This window comes from Rhagoletis pomonella, unplaced genomic scaffold (genome assembly GCF_013731165.1).
Source record: "Rhagoletis pomonella isolate Grant_MI unplaced genomic scaffold, Rhpom_1.0 Rhpom_scaffold_00001, whole genome shotgun sequence".
Taxonomy (NCBI): Eukaryota; Metazoa; Arthropoda; class Insecta; order Diptera; family Tephritidae; genus Rhagoletis; species Rhagoletis pomonella.
In genome coordinates, this window is record NW_023458555.1 from 23,463,799 (window position 1) to 23,482,092 (window position 18,294).

At 36.1% G+C, this 18,294-nt stretch overlaps 3 protein-coding genes across 7 annotated transcripts in view; 2 read left to right on the forward strand and 1 right to left on the reverse strand.

The window, feature by feature from the left end:
• Positions 1–1,025: 1,025 nt before the first annotated feature.
• Positions 1,026–2,769, forward strand: LOC118741329 (microfibril-associated glycoprotein 4-like). Its single transcript, XM_036473269.1, has 4 exons — positions 1,026–1,206; positions 1,530–1,643; positions 1,726–2,340; positions 2,418–2,769. Exons 1-4 carry the CDS (start codon positions 1,064–1,066, stop codon positions 2,542–2,544), a joined length of 999 nt encoding a protein of 332 aa, XP_036329162.1. The 5' UTR covers positions 1,026–1,063; the 3' UTR covers positions 2,545–2,769.
• A 3,552-nt stretch (positions 2,770–6,321) lies between these two features.
• LOC118741339 (ubiquitin carboxyl-terminal hydrolase 15) lies at positions 6,322–13,102 on the forward strand. Of its 3 annotated transcripts, XM_036473288.1 has the most exons (10): positions 6,347–6,364; positions 6,461–6,709; positions 6,814–7,386; positions 7,447–7,609; positions 7,665–8,189; positions 8,255–8,608; positions 10,541–10,771; positions 11,101–11,558; positions 11,702–11,920; positions 11,993–13,102. In XM_036473288.1, the coding sequence occupies exons 2-10, from the start codon at positions 6,606–6,608 to the stop codon at positions 12,120–12,122; spliced, it is 2,757 nt and encodes a 918-aa protein (XP_036329181.1). In that variant the 5' UTR covers positions 6,347–6,364; positions 6,461–6,605; the 3' UTR covers positions 12,123–13,102. The 3 variants fall into 3 exon arrangements, with proteins under 3 accessions (XP_036329173.1, XP_036329181.1, XP_036329190.1); XM_036473280.1 differs by having other exon boundaries at positions 6,322–6,709; XM_036473297.1 differs by lacking the exons at positions 6,347–6,364; positions 6,461–6,709; positions 6,814–7,386; ... (1 more) ...; positions 7,665–8,189; positions 8,255–8,608 and adding an exon at positions 9,756–9,881.
• A 1,069-nt stretch (positions 13,103–14,171) lies between these two features.
• LOC118741359 (protein CLEC16A homolog) overlaps positions 14,172–18,294 on the reverse strand; it is a 5,030-nt gene continuing 907 nt past the window's right edge. The window contains exons 3-13 of one of the 3 annotated variants that reach the window (XM_036473316.1): positions 18,131–18,279; positions 17,931–18,073; positions 17,770–17,856; positions 16,807–17,708; positions 16,498–16,500; positions 16,238–16,354; positions 15,698–16,156; positions 15,325–15,632; positions 14,994–15,262; positions 14,703–14,903; positions 14,172–14,645 (exon numbers count right to left, since the gene is read on the reverse strand). In XM_036473316.1, the coding sequence (XP_036329209.1) occupies positions 14,318–14,645; positions 14,703–14,903; positions 14,994–15,262; positions 15,325–15,632; positions 15,698–16,156; positions 16,238–16,354; positions 16,498–16,500; positions 16,807–17,708; positions 17,770–17,856; positions 17,931–18,073; positions 18,131–18,279 (2,966 nt within the window). In that variant the 3' untranslated portion in view covers positions 14,172–14,317. Of the gene's footprint in view, positions 14,646–14,702; positions 14,904–14,993; positions 15,263–15,324; positions 15,633–15,697; positions 16,157–16,210; positions 16,355–16,497; positions 16,501–16,806; positions 17,709–17,769; positions 17,857–17,930; positions 18,074–18,130; positions 18,280–18,294 lie in introns of all 3 variants that reach the window. The other 2 variants (XM_036473308.1, XM_036473324.1) reach the window with 2 other exon arrangements.

Consider the following 18,294-nt stretch of genomic DNA (forward strand, 5'->3'; position numbering starts at 1 on the left):
TAACGAATTTCTTTTCCTTACCAAGGTTATTAAGTACACCAAGTTTGGTCGAAATTGATAAATCAGTTACCGAGATACACATTTGTGGTCACAAGTGGGCGGCGCCACGCCCAAATTCCAAAACTTTATAATATTTAATCTAAATTTTGGCGCAGTGGTCATTGCAATAATCGATTTTGCGTCAAGTTACTTTAGTAGTTACTGATTTATCGCAGTTTTCCTATTTCTGTAAATTACCGTTATATGGGAGGTGGGCGTGGATATTGCCCTATTTCAAAGATTTTCAACAAATTTCTTAGTTGTATCCTAAGCAAGGCTTGTACCGAGTTTAGTAAGGATTGGCTACTAAGATACAGTATTTCATCATAAGTTGGCGGTGTCACGCCCCTTTTCCAAAAATTTCATAATAATATTATTTTGTACCGAAATTCTACTTCACATACTAATTTTCAACAATTTAGATTTAATTTTTACTGAAATATCCTAGCTTTTGCATTTTTCGAAAATACCGTTATATGAGAAGGGGGCGTGGTTACAGTCCGATTTCACCCATTTTCAATAGCAACCTACCTTGGATAAAGGGCAACTTATATACCAAATTTTGTTGAGACATATCAATTTTTGCTCGAGTTATTATGTACACGGACATACGTACGGACGGACGCATAGACAGACATGGCTTAATCGACTTCTCTTTCCATTCTGATCATTTATGTATACATTTGTCTATATCTATCTCGATTCCTTTAGGCTGTTACAAACAACCGTTATGCGAACAAAGTTATAATACCCTGTGCGCAAGTGCGCTCGAGTTTAACAATATTTACTAAAAAAAAAACCTGCGATCACCAGAGGGTTAACTTAGGTTTCCCCAATATGTATTCCGATTCAGCACTGATAAACTTTGCACTCAAACACAGATTATTTCTGAAACAATGCAAATAACAATTGTCTTTATCTCGATCTATACTGTACCTACTGTATGTATACATATGTTTGTGTACTACATATTAAGAAAGGCTCTGAAATCTCACTGACAATTTGAGCATTGTGGTGTGCAAACATGTTGTGGCATGGAACAAAATTTTTGCCAACAATTTTCATAATTGTATTTGGATTTTTCCACTTCAAACAATTTGCGGTGCAGGCAGCACCAGGATGTGATGGTGATTGCCTAGAGGAGAAACTAAACGAAATTTTGTCAAAGTGAGTATGGATAATGCCTATTTTATATAGAAGAGTTGACGCAGTTTTATGATAGTTTGATTTACATATCGACGGTCCTATCTTTAATTTTTGCAAAAAAGAGATTCTGATATAAAAATCCACCTAAGACTAAACGGTCATCAATGATGTTAACTTGCTGACCTTGTATATCGCTTATTAGAAGAATTTACTAGTTAAAATTAACATCAGTGATGATAGTTACGTAAGAAAGAAGTTTTTGTAAAAATTGCAGATCGAGTTTTTTGAATATAAGCCATAAAAATTTTATACATACATACATACATACATACTTGGTTTTTCAGATTGAAAACACTAAATGGAAAAGTGGCCAACCTAACACCGCAACCGGAAATCGAACCGTCAGCAGCTTGTATACATGCTCCTCATGCACATCGTAAGCAGCATGCAGCAGACAAGTATTTATTAACTTTATTATTTATGTATGTACATATATTTATTAAATAATAATTAAATTTGATTTCTCCTTGCCGCTATAAGCCTTCAAGATGTCGAGTCGCAGCACCAACTTCACCAACGCGCTTACACTTTACAATCAGCGCGCGGTTCCACCTCCGCAGGCGTCAGCAGCAGTCAACACAAATGTTCCGAGCGTTTGGCACAAATTTGTCAAACTAGCGGTGTTAGTGAAATTCAACTTGACGATGCGAAAGTACCAGCTTTCAAGGTGCTCTGCGATGCTGAGCGTTGGATAGTCGTCTTGCAGCGTTTCGATGGCTCTGTTGCCTTTCATAATCTCACTTGGGATTCTTACAAGCAGGGTTTTGGTAATGTTGGTGAAAATAGTGAGTTCTTCTTGGGCTTGCAGCGTCTACACGAGCTCACATTTAGTGGATTCTTCGAATTTCGCATTGACTTGGAGGATTTCAAAGGTTTAAAGAAATATGCGCACTACAGTGATTTCAGCGTCTTCAATGAACGTGCCGCCTACAAGTTGGGCATATTAGGCGTCTATCATGGCACAGCTGGCGATTCGTTTATGTACCACGAGGGTCAGCAGTTCAGTGCCGTGGATCGTGACAATGATGCCAAATCGCAGGGTAGCTGCAGTGAGGAGTACAATAGTCCGGGTTGGTTTAAGAATTGCATGGAAGCGTAAGTGTTGTGGGTGTGAAATTTCTTTTGAAAATCTACTTTATTTAACGAATCTGTTTTTTTTTTTTTATTTAAAGTAATATTTTTGGTAACTACTTGCATGGTGAGAATGACAAATTCAAGGAGGGTATGTATTGGGAAACTTTTCATGGTCCCGAATATTCGCTCAAGCAGGTCAAGATGGCTGTGCGTGCGAAGTGCTAAATTTTTAAGTGTAAATTTGAGTGTTTCACGATTAAACAAAAGAAAAAAAAAGAATTATAAATATGTACATATGTATGTGTATTATTTAAAAAAGTAGAATGCAGTCAGGAGAGTAAATTATGCTGCTATTTTATCAAAACTTTCATACAGCGTTAACTTAGAGTGAAATATTGCTAAGGTGACTTTTTATGAAAAAATCAAGAACGGAAAATAATCATAATTTTTTTTAGTTAAAAAAATCAACAAGTTGTAATCGTCGCAAAACAATGTTATTTATACGTCCCACTGTAATTTACAATGATTTTTATTTTTCGAGTTTAACCAATAAAGATTAAAAATAATAATTAACTAATATTTGGTTTTAATTGTTCGCCCAAATTAATTATTATTACTTGATTTTTATTTTTTTCGATAAAAAAACCTCATAAAATAATGTTTAAATGCTGATTTAAATTATTTTGCTCATAATGATTACCGTGCCTGGAAAAATTAGGTTTTGATGCAGGAGGCAAGGAAAATTAAAACTTTCATCATATCCGAAAGGATCTAACTACTGTACTTGTTTTATTTCTACCTGTTTTTATTCCGTGATTTACAAAATTGCTAAAAAATATAAATATCGAATTCAATTTGTATTTAGGTTTTTGCTGCAAGAATATTCTGGTCAATTTCAAGGTAAGCATTTACTACTATTATTTTTAATTATTTATGTGTGTACATAAGGGTGGTCCTTAAAAAATCTAATTATCGATTTTTTACAGTCTCACCCCTCAATCGGTAATACCATGGTGACAAATATTACATATAAATTTTGGTCCCGATTGGAGACGGTTAAGGCGTGTGCACAGGGGGCAAAGTACAGATTCCTCTATAGAGACTCAAAAAATTAAAAATATATATATTTTTTTCATTTACTACCTACAATCGATACTACTAAAGTCGAGGATATCACATATAAATTTTGGTCACGATTGGAGTCGATTAAGACGTCTTTATAGGGTAATATGAACTTTGCACCCTGGACGATACGCCTTAACCGTCTCCAATAGGGACCAAAATTTATATGTGATATCTTCGAATATAGTAGCATCGACGAACGGGTTGAGGCTTAGGAAATCTGATGTAAAAATTTGCTTCATACACATAAGAACCACCCTAATGTACATAATTATTTACGTATATTTATAAGAGGTAACCATGTCCTTCGACGATGATAGCAACCGTATTCACGAATGAGGCATTGAATCGGATGATGGAATATTTGATCTTGTCCCTTATGGCTTTGATACTGATTGCGAAGACTCTTTTGAGTACGTACACGTAGAAACGCAAGAAGAGAGTACAAGTTCAAACTTTTAAGTGGTTTTCGGCAAAAAAAATTAAGTTATTTTGGAAAACAAAAAGGAGGGGGCGCCTCATTATATTTGTAATGTACGTTTTATTAGAATGTTAAAATATAGGTACCTACAAAAAAATTTATAATAATGTACCTCATTAATTTCTCTCTTTTTATTGTAACACCTGAGTTGTTTTTGAAATAAATGAGTGACTAACAAAAAAAACTATTTTGAAGAAAGTGCGCCTTCAGGTATTATATGTAAGGTAGTAATTTTTAAATAGGTGGCAATCACACTAAAATAATATAAAAGCTTATTGCACATCCGGAGACCACATTCTTTCACTTGGTACCTCATTTTTTAGTCCAATGGATTTTGAAAAAACTTATTATTTTTAGAAAGGTGGCAACTCTACTCAAAAACTCACTTCACATCTCACTTTTTGTAATCTTATAATTTTTAGACAGATGGCAACCCTATAGAAATTCTAAGTACTAAATATGAAACCCCTATCAATACAGATTATATTAAGTAAAATCTCGACCAAATCTGTACAGCAATTTTCGAGAATAATAATAGTAATAGATTCGCACTTACACATATAGTAGTGGTTTGCCGAGCTTCTCTGTTTTGTTGCGTATGCCTTGATGGGCGTGGTCGAAAAATCTCGGACGTTGCTTCATACCATTTTCAGATAAAATAATAATTTTTAAATAGGTGGCAAACCCTACTCAAAAAGTAATACATTATTGAACATGTAAAAGCCGAGCCCTTTTATTTGACACCTCATTTCTTGAAATCCAACGAACAGTGCGGATCTAATATGAATAACGCGAAGCATTGCATTCAGAGTTTTGTAAAATACTTAAAGAAAGTGGTTTAGGAAAAATTTTTTTTTTCTCCTGTAAAATTAAAAAAATGGACTTAGCAACTTTTCACTCTAAGGTAGCAATATTACCTTCCGACAAATCTCATTACCCGCTTCGCAAAAGCAGCAAGAAGAGAGCAACGAAAAGGCAACACTTTTTTTAGAAAATAAAATATCTTTGAATGTGGACTATGTTCTTGTGCACAATTCATATGTAGAAGCGCAAGAGTCAACATCTGACTGAAAAAAAGAAAACAAAATTGACCGCTTCTTAAAGCTTCGCGTCCGCTTATGGGAGATTTTTTTCATAACTGGACATTTATGAGTGTCCGCGTCCGTTTATCGGAAAGTCCGTGCATGAGAGAGCATTTTGTATGAAAAAAAAAAATTGTTCGTTCCCAAGAATGTGTCCGCTAATAGGAGATGTCCGCTTACTGTACATATACATATATTAAATAGAAAAATGTTTAAATTGTTTTAAAATGTGTTGTTATGTATGTATGTCACATATCGCTAACTTAGAGTGCAAACTTGCTAATGCATTTTTATTTTTTTTTTTACAGGAGAGGAAAAAAATGTTATGGCCATTTTCGTCAAGTTTTTCGCAAATCTTTGAATACAACAATTTGCGTGTTTAAAGCAAAGAAAAACTCGATACGTAGAAGAAGAATTCACTATGTATTAAAAGATTTCTTATTCTGCCTTATGCTGAGTTTCGTTTGAAAAAAATTCACCGAACAGTTGTCATCCGCCCATAATAAAATCATGGAAACCAAAAGTGAACCGGTTCGGGGAAAATTAAACCCATGATAAGGCTGATTATTTTGGTTTTGTCGGATTTTCGATGGCTCTTTTGGACTTAGCAAATTTTTCTTTCATTGAATATGTATAGATAAACGAGAAAAAATAATGCAAGTATCTACCCTAATACTTTTCGAAACGATGCATTTTTAATATCCTTATACATACATACATACATGCATGCATGCATGTGCAAAAGGTTGAGCAGTAGTGATTTTCTTACCTGCCTTACAAATCTAGCGTTCCTAATTGCCACAGCAGAGGACTTCCGGATATTAGATATTTATATTGCTATCACAAAGCCATTCTAATATTAAATAAAACACAACACAACATTAACACACATTTGCAATCACATAATCACTAAAAAATAAATTTAATAATAAACATTTTCTGCTTTTTATAAAATTCACTAACAAACGCTTAAAGCACCGGAAAAGAAGTTAAAATCGAATACGTAAAGCCAAATGACAAACGACAGCGGAAAAGGAAACTGGCGCCAACCATCTGCATGTATACTCGAAAGTGTAACTAAAAACAGTCATCGATAATTCGAATTGAATTCCATTGTAGTTTAGTTCATTGCGCAATTATTCATTATCTTAAAAATTCACAGTCATCTAAATACAAGCTTTATTTTATAACTAATATAATCCCATTCGATATGGATATTATTTTCATAAATTGTATTTACAAATTGATTATTTGCAAAGTCGTCGATAACCACTAAATCCCATCACCACAATCAGCTGACTAATTAATTATCGATAGTCAGGTGAAACGTCATTTTCTCACTGACGCAAAATGAAATTTTGTACGCGATTTAGTTAAATCTTTTAACAATTTGTTTTTGATTAAATTGGGCTGCTGCTTGTGCTAAATTAATACCAAAATATTAATAATTAAACAGGTTCCCTTGTCCGGCGAATTTGGTTTAAATATCCACTGTTCCTGACAGGATAGGAATATCGACGTATCTACACGTAGTGCATTGCATATTACTGCCACAGGAACCGGCCGGGAATCACTTCGAAGAAAATTTTACATTTTAAGCCATGCCAAAAATGGCACAAGTGAAAGATTTACACTTAGGTAAAAATTTAAATGATTTGGAAAAACATTCCGAGATTCCTGATGCGCGCACGAAGAAAACTCATATGTAAGTACGCACACATGCATATACATAAATGGGCACATACAGTATATAGTTGGCTATGTGCCTAAAGTACCATAATTTTATTAAAAAAAAAAACGTCTTTTCAGACTGGTTGAATCAGCGAGGAAGTTGCTACGTGAAGCGGATAAATATTATCGAGAGGGCGATGAAGAGCTTGCCTATGTCTTATATATGAAGTATTTCAATTTACTTCATTGCATACATAAAAAACCTGACTATCCTGAACTTAAGCATACTGTACGGCAAGCACTTGGTGGTAATTCCAATAACAAGGTCACAATGAACAAACTGGAGCTGCTTAACTCATCACTTAGCCGCCGTTATGAGGCGAAACAGCTTGCCCATGCCGCTACGCAATCCGCAGCCCTTGTAGCACCTACTTCTAAACTTAGCGAACACGTCCGTGACTACAACGAGCTGAGCGCGTCAGAGAAATTTGACCTGTTGAAAGCGGATACACCAAGTCCTGCCACCTCAAATTTTTTAGGCAGTTACTATACGTTGCAATCGTTAGGTGTTATAAAATGTGAAGAATTATTCGGGCTTATGAAGCAAAGCAATGTGCTAGTAATGGATTGTCGATCGAGTAAAGATTATGAGACATCGCATCTGACATATCAGTACTCTTTTAATGTACCCGAGGAACACATCTGTGCAGGGTAAGTGAAAACATAATTTGCCTTTTCCGCCGCTTTTCTTTACTTATTCACTATTTATAGTATGTCGGCTGGAAAACTACAAGACAAACTAGAAAATGGTGCCAAGGTTTTATGGTCAGCTCGCTCAGTAAAAGAACAAGTTGTGCTAATAGATTGGAATAGTAGAGATGCCAACCCGCCTCCAACTTCCCCTATTGGAATTCTGCTCGATATACTACAAAAAGTGTGGTTCTGAAAATTTTTTAATAAAAAAATAATAATCTGAAACGTATTTGCAGTGGGACCCAGATGTTATTTACCGTTCACCAATCAGAATTCTACAAGGTGGCTACGAGTTCTTCATTATGATGTACCCAACATTGTGCACTAATCCCAGCGTGCAAGCGCCGCAGCAGAACAACAACGATTTTGATCTAATTGACGACATTGAATATCCATCAATAAATGATATTACAATGAAGGATGAAATAAGTGGTCAGAGTTATACGTCCAGGCCAGGAAGTAGTTTGTCGCGACCCCTTACTTTCGCATTGTCACCACCACCAAGCGTTGATCGCTCTAGTAAAATGGCTGCTATGAAAACGTACGAACAGAAGCAAAAACCTATTGTTGAGCTAGCTAAGGAGCAGAAAGAGTTGATGGAGAAAGCGCAAGTTAATGATGAACAGCTAAAGAAAGCTTCACAAAAATTGGACTCTATATTTGAGAAAAATAAACAAAGTCCCGATAAAATGCCAATGTCAGCAACCGAAAAAGAACTGCTTTACTATATAATGCAGTTAGAGAGTGAAGCTACAGATTATGTATGAAAAAAAAACTAGTACAACTTCATAAAAACATATTTGATCTACATTTCCTTAATTTACAGAAAACTGAGAACGATCGCCTTTTAGATGAAATCGAGAAATATAAACTCATTAAAAAAGAAGAAGAAGATGAGTTAACACCCAACGAAAAAGCTGATATCGAAAAGACTACACGCCAAATTGAGGATAAAATACAAGAGCGACAAAGGCTTAACGAGCAGCTGGAAAGGGAAAAGCAACAACGTGACCAACAGTTAGCCACGGCAATGGCGCTAGCACGGGCACCAATGGACAAAGATGACGATATATCCAAACCAAAAATACCACAATTCGATCGATCTGTGAAACCGCAGAGCAGTACATCCACCTATATAATAGATAGACAACGCGATTTCTCACCGGTACCCGGCGCAGTGGTAAGTAAATATATTGGGGCACGTTGCAAATGCATACCAATGAATCACGTTTGTAATGTAAAAAGGTTGAGTGTCTTAAAAGAAAGCGGTAGACTCATGTGCGCCACTTACGTCACGACGTAAACAATTTTCCATTTTCGCTTATTTTTCATTGAGAGTACGTACGCTTTCAAATATGATGAATTGGTGAGCTTACTCATTATAACAATTAATATGAATGGTTAAGCATTTGCCAAAAAGCTGTTTCTTCAAATCTTATCAGTAAATATAGCTGAGTTACCTTCGTTATCTAGCGACAGAGAATCGCAAAACAAAAAAGTTCGAATTTTCTGCGTTTGGACTCAAGTATAATTTATTAAATTTTGAATACAGACATTTCAAATTACAGATCTTTAATCGCGTCTAATGATTTGTAATTATGAATAGTTTTTTTTTTGCGAAATAAGCAAAATCGTACTTTGAAAAGTCAGCAACAACTATTTGTACATTGTACATGCTTTGTGTTCATAACACAATATCTTAACATTTCGATATCGTCATCATCCGTTTCTTAGTCACGTTTCGCAACAGTATACACGCATTTTTTAACGACCATGCCAACCGTCATAAGGCAGTCTACGTTGAATGTGTTAATGACCGACTGTTATTTTCATTAACGTGACCCGCCTACATTTCCTCCATGTACCCATATGTACATTTGCATACGAGTATATATGTATCTGTGTTACCTACATACTACATACATACAAATTCACTCAGCTACTACAAGTACTATCCTCTGCCACTCAAAAAAGTGTGGAATGCGCCAATTTTCAATGACCACCTAACAAACCCAGAAAATCAATGTTTGTTGGGCGTGAGCATCAGCTCACATGTAAATGCATGCCCACCATAGCGCCTAAACATAGGCAAGTTCAAAAACTATATTACATACATTAAATTACCTCCTTCAAGAGTGTTCCTTTGTCATATTCTTGTGCACATATGTCTAGGCGTTATTTGTCGTGTCTGACCAGAGGCAACCGAACTTTTTCTATTGGCTGCTGCCTCAGTCTGTCGTTGTCTCTACTCAAAGCATGTTGTTGTGCGCGCAATCCCAAACGCCAACAATCGCCAACTCAAAGCCAAAAATTTTACAATCGTTTACAATTTTTATAACCAATAAAAGTAGTATTAAAAATAATATTTTAAGATGATTGTGGTCGCAGGCGTTAAATTGAATATACCGGCGACGCATATTTTATTTTACACATCGTTTTTTCCATTGAAACGGGTGCGTTAAAAAGTCTTGCATATTTTTGGGCTGTATATTATAGTAAATGCTTACATGGTTCGCAATTGTGTGGAATATTTATAGCGTCCGATATACATATGTACATATGTACATACTTATGTATAATCATTAGGCCCAACTAATCGCAGGCTAAGGAAACGTCTTGTTTCTACAAGGTTAGAGTAAAGAGAGATAGAAGTCGGATGAACAGTTTTAAGGCAAAAGATGAAAATGAAGAGGTTTATTTCACATGCAGGGCATAGGAGTATTAAGTAAGTCTGAATCCGTGAGATTTAAAATACTATAGTTTACGTTCTTTCCCTTAAATTTTACACATTTTTAATTGAAAGTATTAGTTTATGAGTCGATATCTGTTATTTCAGATTTTTTTTGTTTTATAAAATATTCAATTTTTGTAGAAAACTGTTCTCCTCTAAAGTTAAAACTTCTGAAATCACTTAAGTTGTGGTTTTAAGCCTACAGATATAATCATTTATTAACTATACAGCTAACAAAGAAAATTGTTCAGGATTAGCTTTCGTGGCGTATAATCAGTAGTTACATAATATCAGTAACAACAAAATATATTTTTATTAAGTGGCCTGTATATGTATCAATCAGTTCAAGGTTAATTAATTTTGTTTTTACTGCTTTCTTAGGGTCGCGGCTTGACCGGCCTAAAAAACTTGGGCAACACCTGCTACATGAACAGTATAATACAGTGCCTCAGCAATACCCCACAGCTCACCGAATACTGTATAACTGACAAATATAAGAACTACATAAGTCGCAGCAATAAGACGAAGGGTCATATTGTCGAGGAGGTGGCGGCGCTCATTAAAGTTTTATGGAATGGCAACTATAAATGTGTTGCTAGCAAGGACTTGCGTGTAAGTGTATAATAAAATTCAGAGTCTTAGCAATGTGTAACATATGCGTATATTCATATATGCATATGTATACATACTTGCATATACGAATGTTCTAACATATACATACATGCATATGTACATATGTATATTGCATGTAAATGATATTTATAAAGGTGACAATGGCATCATGCCTTTGTTTTTATCTATGTTAATATATACATATGTATGTATGTACATACCTATGCTTTTTCCAGAATCTACATATATAAAATGTTATAACAAATCCTTGATTAATTATGTATTAAATCATTGAACTCTTTCTTTGTCGCACAACATTTGCTAAACAGTACGTTATGGGTCAATATCAGCAAATCTTCCGCGGCATCGAACAGCAGGATTCACACGAATTTCTTACCATACTTATGGATTGGCTACATTCCGATTTGCAAACGTTGAACGTACCCGAGAAGGCACGTGATAACATAACACCGTCCGAGAAGGCGTGGCTTGAATTTACCAAAGCAAAAGAGAGTCTCATACTGCATTTATTCTATGGCCAAATAAAAAGTACCGTCAAATGTGTCGACTGCAACAAAGAGTCGGCCACATATGAGTGTTTTTCAAATCTAAGCCTGGAACTGCCTTCAAATGCAAATCTTTGCTATCTTAGCCAATGCATGGATATGTACTTTAGCGGTGAACGTATACACGGTTGGAATTGTCCGAATTGCCAGAAGAAACGCGATGCTGTGAAGAAATTGGATATTTCAAAACTGCCACCTGTATTGGTGATACATCTCAAAAGGTGAATTACACTTGGTGTTATTACTTTAATTTGTCTGCGTTATTTACATGCAGTCATTTTGAAAACTAGAACCAACAATAAAAATTTTTTTCTCAACAATTCTACTTACTAACTTTTTAACAAAAATTTCAATTCAATTTAAGATTCTATGCCGATTCTGATGCTGTTGGTAATTCGTACAAAAAGAAACAAAACTATCTACGCTTTCCGCTCGAAAATCTCGATATGACACCCTACATTGCCAAATCCGAATCGCGTTCGGTGACACCGAAAACGTATCAACTTTATGGCGTATCTAATCATTACGGCTCCATGGAGAGCGGCCACTACACAGCGTTCTGTAAAAGTGGTAATTATGCCAGGTACGTACAGACGCGCTTTTAAAATATTTAGTTGGCGATATTTATTGCTATTTAATATTACTCATGCAACAGATGGTTCAAGTTCGATGACCAGGTCGTCACGCCGTTGGATACTTCTAATGTGGTTTCCGGTGCTGCTTACATACTCTTCTACACTTGGTTACCACCCATTCAAATAAGCGATAACAACAACACAAATTAGCAGGGTGCAAAGGTTAAGTATGAAGACGGGAGTTTTTTTTTGTGCATTTGCTACATAACCTTGTTGGCGTGAGCTGCGTGAATATTTATCAATTCGAATGAAATACACACGGTAAATATTTACAAATCTTCAAGCTAGCGACACATTGACACTCATAAGCAGACATTGCATTTGTTAGCTATTCGACCCTACGGAGGGTGAATTGATTGTTATTCGTGCGTTCGGTCTAGTCGCAGTTAAATAACTTGAATTTTTTAATCAAAAAAAAAAAGAAAAAGAATTATTTTTCATTTGTTTTATTATTTCTTCACAATTATTATTAATTGTTCTTTAACTCAACTAAAAAATCAAACGACGCTCATCCTTAAAGGTACAACATTTCCAATTATTAGAAGCAACAAAAACAAGTTATAAATTTGTTTATATTTCCGTTTAATTTATTGATTGTTATTGCATATTTGAACGCTACGTATACGTTTATGTACATACATACATATCGTCACCCTAATTCACAAAGGCCCTAACCAACCACTTTTTATTTTATAGGAGAAGTAAACAAATATTATAAAAAGGGTATCAAACACAGGTAGGGCTTTTAACAAAGTGGCCGTAACTTCGTTGTCTTTGGTACTAAAACTTAAAAATTTTTATTGAAGGTGTATTTTAATGCATCCTATCAAAATCTGTGAAAAACGCAGTTTCCAAAAAGGTTAGGGGCCTTTGTGAATTAAGGTAACGATATATACACATGAATAAATTTACATTCGTTTGACGCTTATGTTTAATGTGTAAAGGAGTATACCTGCTCTGGTATGTACATAAATACATACATATTACATAAACTCCTTTGGGCGACTTCTTTCAAGTTTACTTACGTAAAATAGACAACACTATACATACATAAATACTTATGAAAAATATACAATTTATGCAATATTTAAACTAACCTTTAAAATCGTTTAAAGCAAAAAAAGTTAAAAAATGGAAAACAAATACGAATTAGCCTAGTAATGAATTAAATTTTAATTTTAATGAAATTAAGACTACACGTGCATTATAAAATAATTAAAAAATAACTTTTTGGAAAAGCATACTATTTTTAGAAAAAAAATAATAAAAAAATGCTAAATGAAATATGCAAATAAAATATACACAAAAAGTAAAACACAAAATACCATTGATTTATTTACAAAAAAGTTACAAAAAGTAAGACCTTGTTTTATTTATTATTAAATAAATTTAATCTTTTTTGAGTCAACTATCCAGGGAAACATTGGAAGGAAATGTGTGTCCACTGAAACCATGCCCATTACCTGTGCTTTCAATACGATACGTTTATATTTCCGACAAGGAGTGTTTGCTTCACGTGTTCTCAGAGGGTACTTCAAGCATTTTTTCAGTCACAGTCTTGCGCCATTGGAATGTGTGCGAAGATAAGCACGTGAAGCAAATTTCATAACGACAGTGTCTTAATCCAAAGTTACAGAGTGGCGATATGTAATACACTTTCATCATTTGAATTGGAATCCTCTGTAGCCTTGAAGTGCAGAAAAACTAAAACCCTCACAAAAACTTGGAAACTTGGAATCACTACAGGCGTTCTTTTGGGATTCTGGCGAGTGAGAAATTGAAGGACCCTTCCAATGACAGATTTATTCCTCCTCAAAAACTGTCACTTCAGTAACATTTCCCTAACTTGCATTCCGGCCAGCCTCCAAACTTTCCGTCGTCCCTGAAAAACACCTAATTGCCCGGCTTAGAGGTTGTTTGTTGCCGCTGCAATAATAGTCCAATGTGTATGTACGTACATACGTGTAGCTTAAATTTTTTTTTTTAAATTTTACTCACAGTTGGCATTAGTATCTATTTTTTTTTTTACAAAATTCAGCTTAAACATATGGCTAAACAAGTCAAAGATCAAGAATTTTTAATAATTTCAATATATCATTTAATATAGATTAATGTTACGTCACAATTTGCCTTCAGTATGAGTACCTTATGTCTAAAAACAAAAGAAACACTATTTTTCTCAAACAAATTTACGGTAAATAATTTTTGTAAAAGTTTTCAACCTCATTTTTATTGTTTTGTTGATTAAACATATGAATATTGTGATTATGGATTATAAACGCAAAACAAACTAGTATATTATCCTCTATATTAACCTAATGCAAATCTACAGCAGTTCATAAGTTTTATACTGTTTCGATAATTCCGCGACGTCGTTGCTCACTCGATGGTGCATCCTCGCTGCCAATAAACGATGTCTCTTCGGAGCTAGCGACCGGTACAACGACTTCTTTTGCAATAGCAACACCATTTAGCTGCGTTGGGTTAAGCGGCGCTGGGGAATGCGTTTCGCGTGGCATACCATTATGCACAGAAATGGCGATCTGTTCGTAATTTAACGCGCGTGATGGCGTAGGTACACGTGTTGGCGTATTAACGTATGAAGAACTGCCACGTGATTGTGGACTATTGTTGCGTGAATGTTGGAAATCTTCAAGCGGAATTTCTTCAGAGCTGTAAAACAACTCATAAGAAATTATATTATTTTTTCGCTTGGTCTAAAAAGGTTACCGCGGTCTAGGCATGCGCGGACTGCTGTCACGCGAACGTGTTGAAGTGCGATTCTGTGAATGCTCCCGCGACTGCGAAGAGCTGCTAGGCGAATGTTCACGTCCGGGTGATGAATTTACTTCCCGCGTTTGAGATGTCGACGAATGCGAACTGGAATTGGAATTGCGTCGACGTGGACGTCCAACACTCTCGTTACGTATGCTAAATAAGAGAAGTCAAAATCAAATGCACGCTTGCAATATGTATACATAGGTATTTGTATTTAAAAATGAAAATCAACACTTGACTAACCCTTCGATTGAGCGATTTCGCGCCATTTGTATGCGACTTACACCACCGCCATTATTTGTATCGCGTTTTAAAGCTGCAGCAAAGCCAGGCACCCTATTCGCTGTGGACAAGATGGGACGGTGTTCGCGTGAGGAACGAGAGCTGCTGCTGGCCACACTACCAGCACGTAGACCAGCTACTGCATAGACCGGTGAGTCGACTACTTGGCCCGGCATTTCGATGAGTTGCGCGATTTGATACATTTTCTTTTGGCGTGCCTTGCTGCGGCCCTGTAAAATGTATGAAGTTTCAAAATTATATATTAAACATTCAAAATATATAGGTAGTGTACTTTTGTCAGCCTTTGTTTCGCAGCCATGCAGCGTATGTGATCGTCGAAAAGGAATTTCGCCGATAATAGCGGCGTACGGTTATGCGTCGCGCCACCACGATGTACGGTTATATGCAAACAGCGCGAATCGTCCTTATCGCCGACCACTTCTACATCCTGCAGGAATCCAACAAATTTAGCTACACCCCATCCTAGCAGTTTGGCGTCTGGTTCAACGAGTATGAGTTGCAACGAATCTATAACAAGGAAACGTCGCTGCTTGGTGCTATCCTTGCTGATTACGGTGCAGGCAATTAAGTCGCTGTTATCTAGAGGCACGTAATTATCAAATCAAGGTATATCTTTTAAGCAAACATTTGTATTTCGCACTTACTTAAGTCTAACACGTTATCCACCTGCACTAGGTGCAAGGTATTTGTCAGCGGCAGCAATGTTTCTTTTTCATTTAAAAATTGTTGGCATGTTCTACGCAGCAGGAAGAAAACACGTATGGCTCGACGCGCCTTCTCCACTTCGCCACACGGCAGGCGGCGTGTAAAATTTATGCCTGTCAGGGGCGTACCAGTTGGTGGTAGGAGTATTGTTGAGTCCATACACAAAAATTCTACATTCAAAATCGCTTTGCGCATTTCATTAAATTCATCCTCGAAAAGATCAAGAAAGATGTCTTCGGATTTATAAAAGTTGCGTAAAACCACCATAGACTGATTGCGCGCTAAAAATAATGCATCTTGCTGAGCTTCTGTAATGCACGCGTCATCGGTGCAAGGCTTAGTGAAGGTTACAAGAAGTTGTAAAGCGATTTCAATCGTAATGAGACGTATGCGACAGGCTGTGAAGAAAATAAATAAATATGTATGAATATAGCCTAAAATATATAATCAACTATTTATATGTTTTTGCTCTTCCATACACGGCTGACTGGAGAGCGATATTATGTGCAGCAGACGTTCTATCAGTTCCGTTTTATAGCTATAAGAACCTTTGGCAGATTTGGAAAGCACTTGTTCGAACCAATCGTTCTTCACACCTGTTTAGAAATGAATAAAAACACAGTTACAGATTAGTTGGTTAAGAAATTATTATATATGCTAAGGCTCATACAAATATATATGATGGAATTTACAGATGACAATACATATGTACATACATACATATGAGAGTTTTACGTACCATCTACAGTGTCAGTTTATGAAGCATAAAGTAGTGAGAAACACATCACCGTTCGAATTTTAATGGATAGCATTACAAATGAAAAAGTAGAAAATAATGAAGAACAATATGGTGCATTAGTAAGTTGATTTAGCGTTTGTTACATGGTGAAAAGTTGGATGCAACCTAACAATTAGCCACATTTTCGACATGGGCATAGGAAATTATCTTTGTAGTTTCGAAAGATATCTCAAACAAAGCAAAAAAAGATCTTTATATTTGCCCATGTCGCAGTGTGCGTATTACGAATGCTTCTTTTTACACACTTACCTCGGTTGTAGGCCATCGCGTAAGTGAGACATAATGCCAAAAGCGCTAAATAATCATTCTCTGTACAGTCCAACGCTGAAAGCACCATTTGTAAAAACGGTCGGCTCAATTCGCTAAACCCTTGAGAGGACTGCCCTAGCTTCTGTAGCTTCTCTTTCTCTTCGTCGGTGATATTAGCTAATTTGGCATTATTTAGTACAATTTGCGCAGCTACGCTTGATTTGCCTGCTGAAAATTTACGCTTTATCACTTGCGCATCGCTTTCCGCTCTTTGCTCATCAGCATCCGTAGTTGTTGTTGTAACAATGGATTCTCCCACATTTTCCGCTGCTGCTGCTGTAGTACTTGTACCAGCTGTGGCCTCAACCGTATTCAAATCGTCACCTTCATAGCTATAACTATATGAGTTAGCACCTACAGTCTCTAATGCTTGCTCCAAACTTTCACGCGGCTCGCCAAAACCAGGCACAACAGCCAAGCGATGCTCTACATAAGCATTTAATACTTCAGCAGCGCCCTCTTTAAAGACACTGTGATCACCATTTAGTATCACCCAGGCAAGGGCATGCACTAGCGGCGAATGTGTTACAACCAAGAAGACCAAAGACAACAGGTACAAGGCGACAATTGATGATACACGTGGATTAGTAATCTCTTGTATATCAATATCGACTGGCCGATTTAGAACCGCTGCTAGATTTTGTGTAGCCACGGCGAGTGAAGGAGGAGGTGGCGCGGGCGTAAGTGAGAAGATATAAAGCGGCACAAAGAGCTTGTGCAGCAAATGTTCGGTAAGTACGGCATTCAAGTCGTCTATTTCGAGTAGCAGAATATCGTTCAGGTAATGTAAATGATCGAGATGTTCGGCGACCAAATTGGACAGTTTCTGATTTGATTGATGGCTGCACAAAAATATAAAAATAAGTGATATTTTTTCGGTAAAGAGCTATTTGTAGTGCTTACTCAATATCAGTTCGCACGCAAGTGTCTAACTCCAAAATATGCTTGCCAATGAACCATACGAGATTACTGAAATAAGGAGCGGCAGTTCTAAACATAAAATAAGAATAAAAAAGGCTTGTTTTATTTCGCTGGGATTACAGGGATATGTTTTAACTGCATACTTGTCTCTGATAAACCGCAACATACTGGCATTTTGCACTTTATAGACATTTAGTGAGATGGTGCGTACTGCTATACGAACCATAGATTCGGGATGATTAAAGAATTTAATAGCCTCTGTATAAAGCGGAAAGTCATTTGTATGCTGCAATTAGTCAATAAGATTAAATTCAATTCAATCAATATGTACCAAAATACTTACTTCATTGTAAAAGAAATGTATGGTATGCGTATTGAGTTTAAGACTCAGCGTCTTTAAAAATAAAATGTAATAGCCCATTACATCCTCGTCGGAAAAATCAAACTTGTGTACAATTATAGAATTGACATGATTGTTGCTCAAGAGATAATCTACAAATACAATTG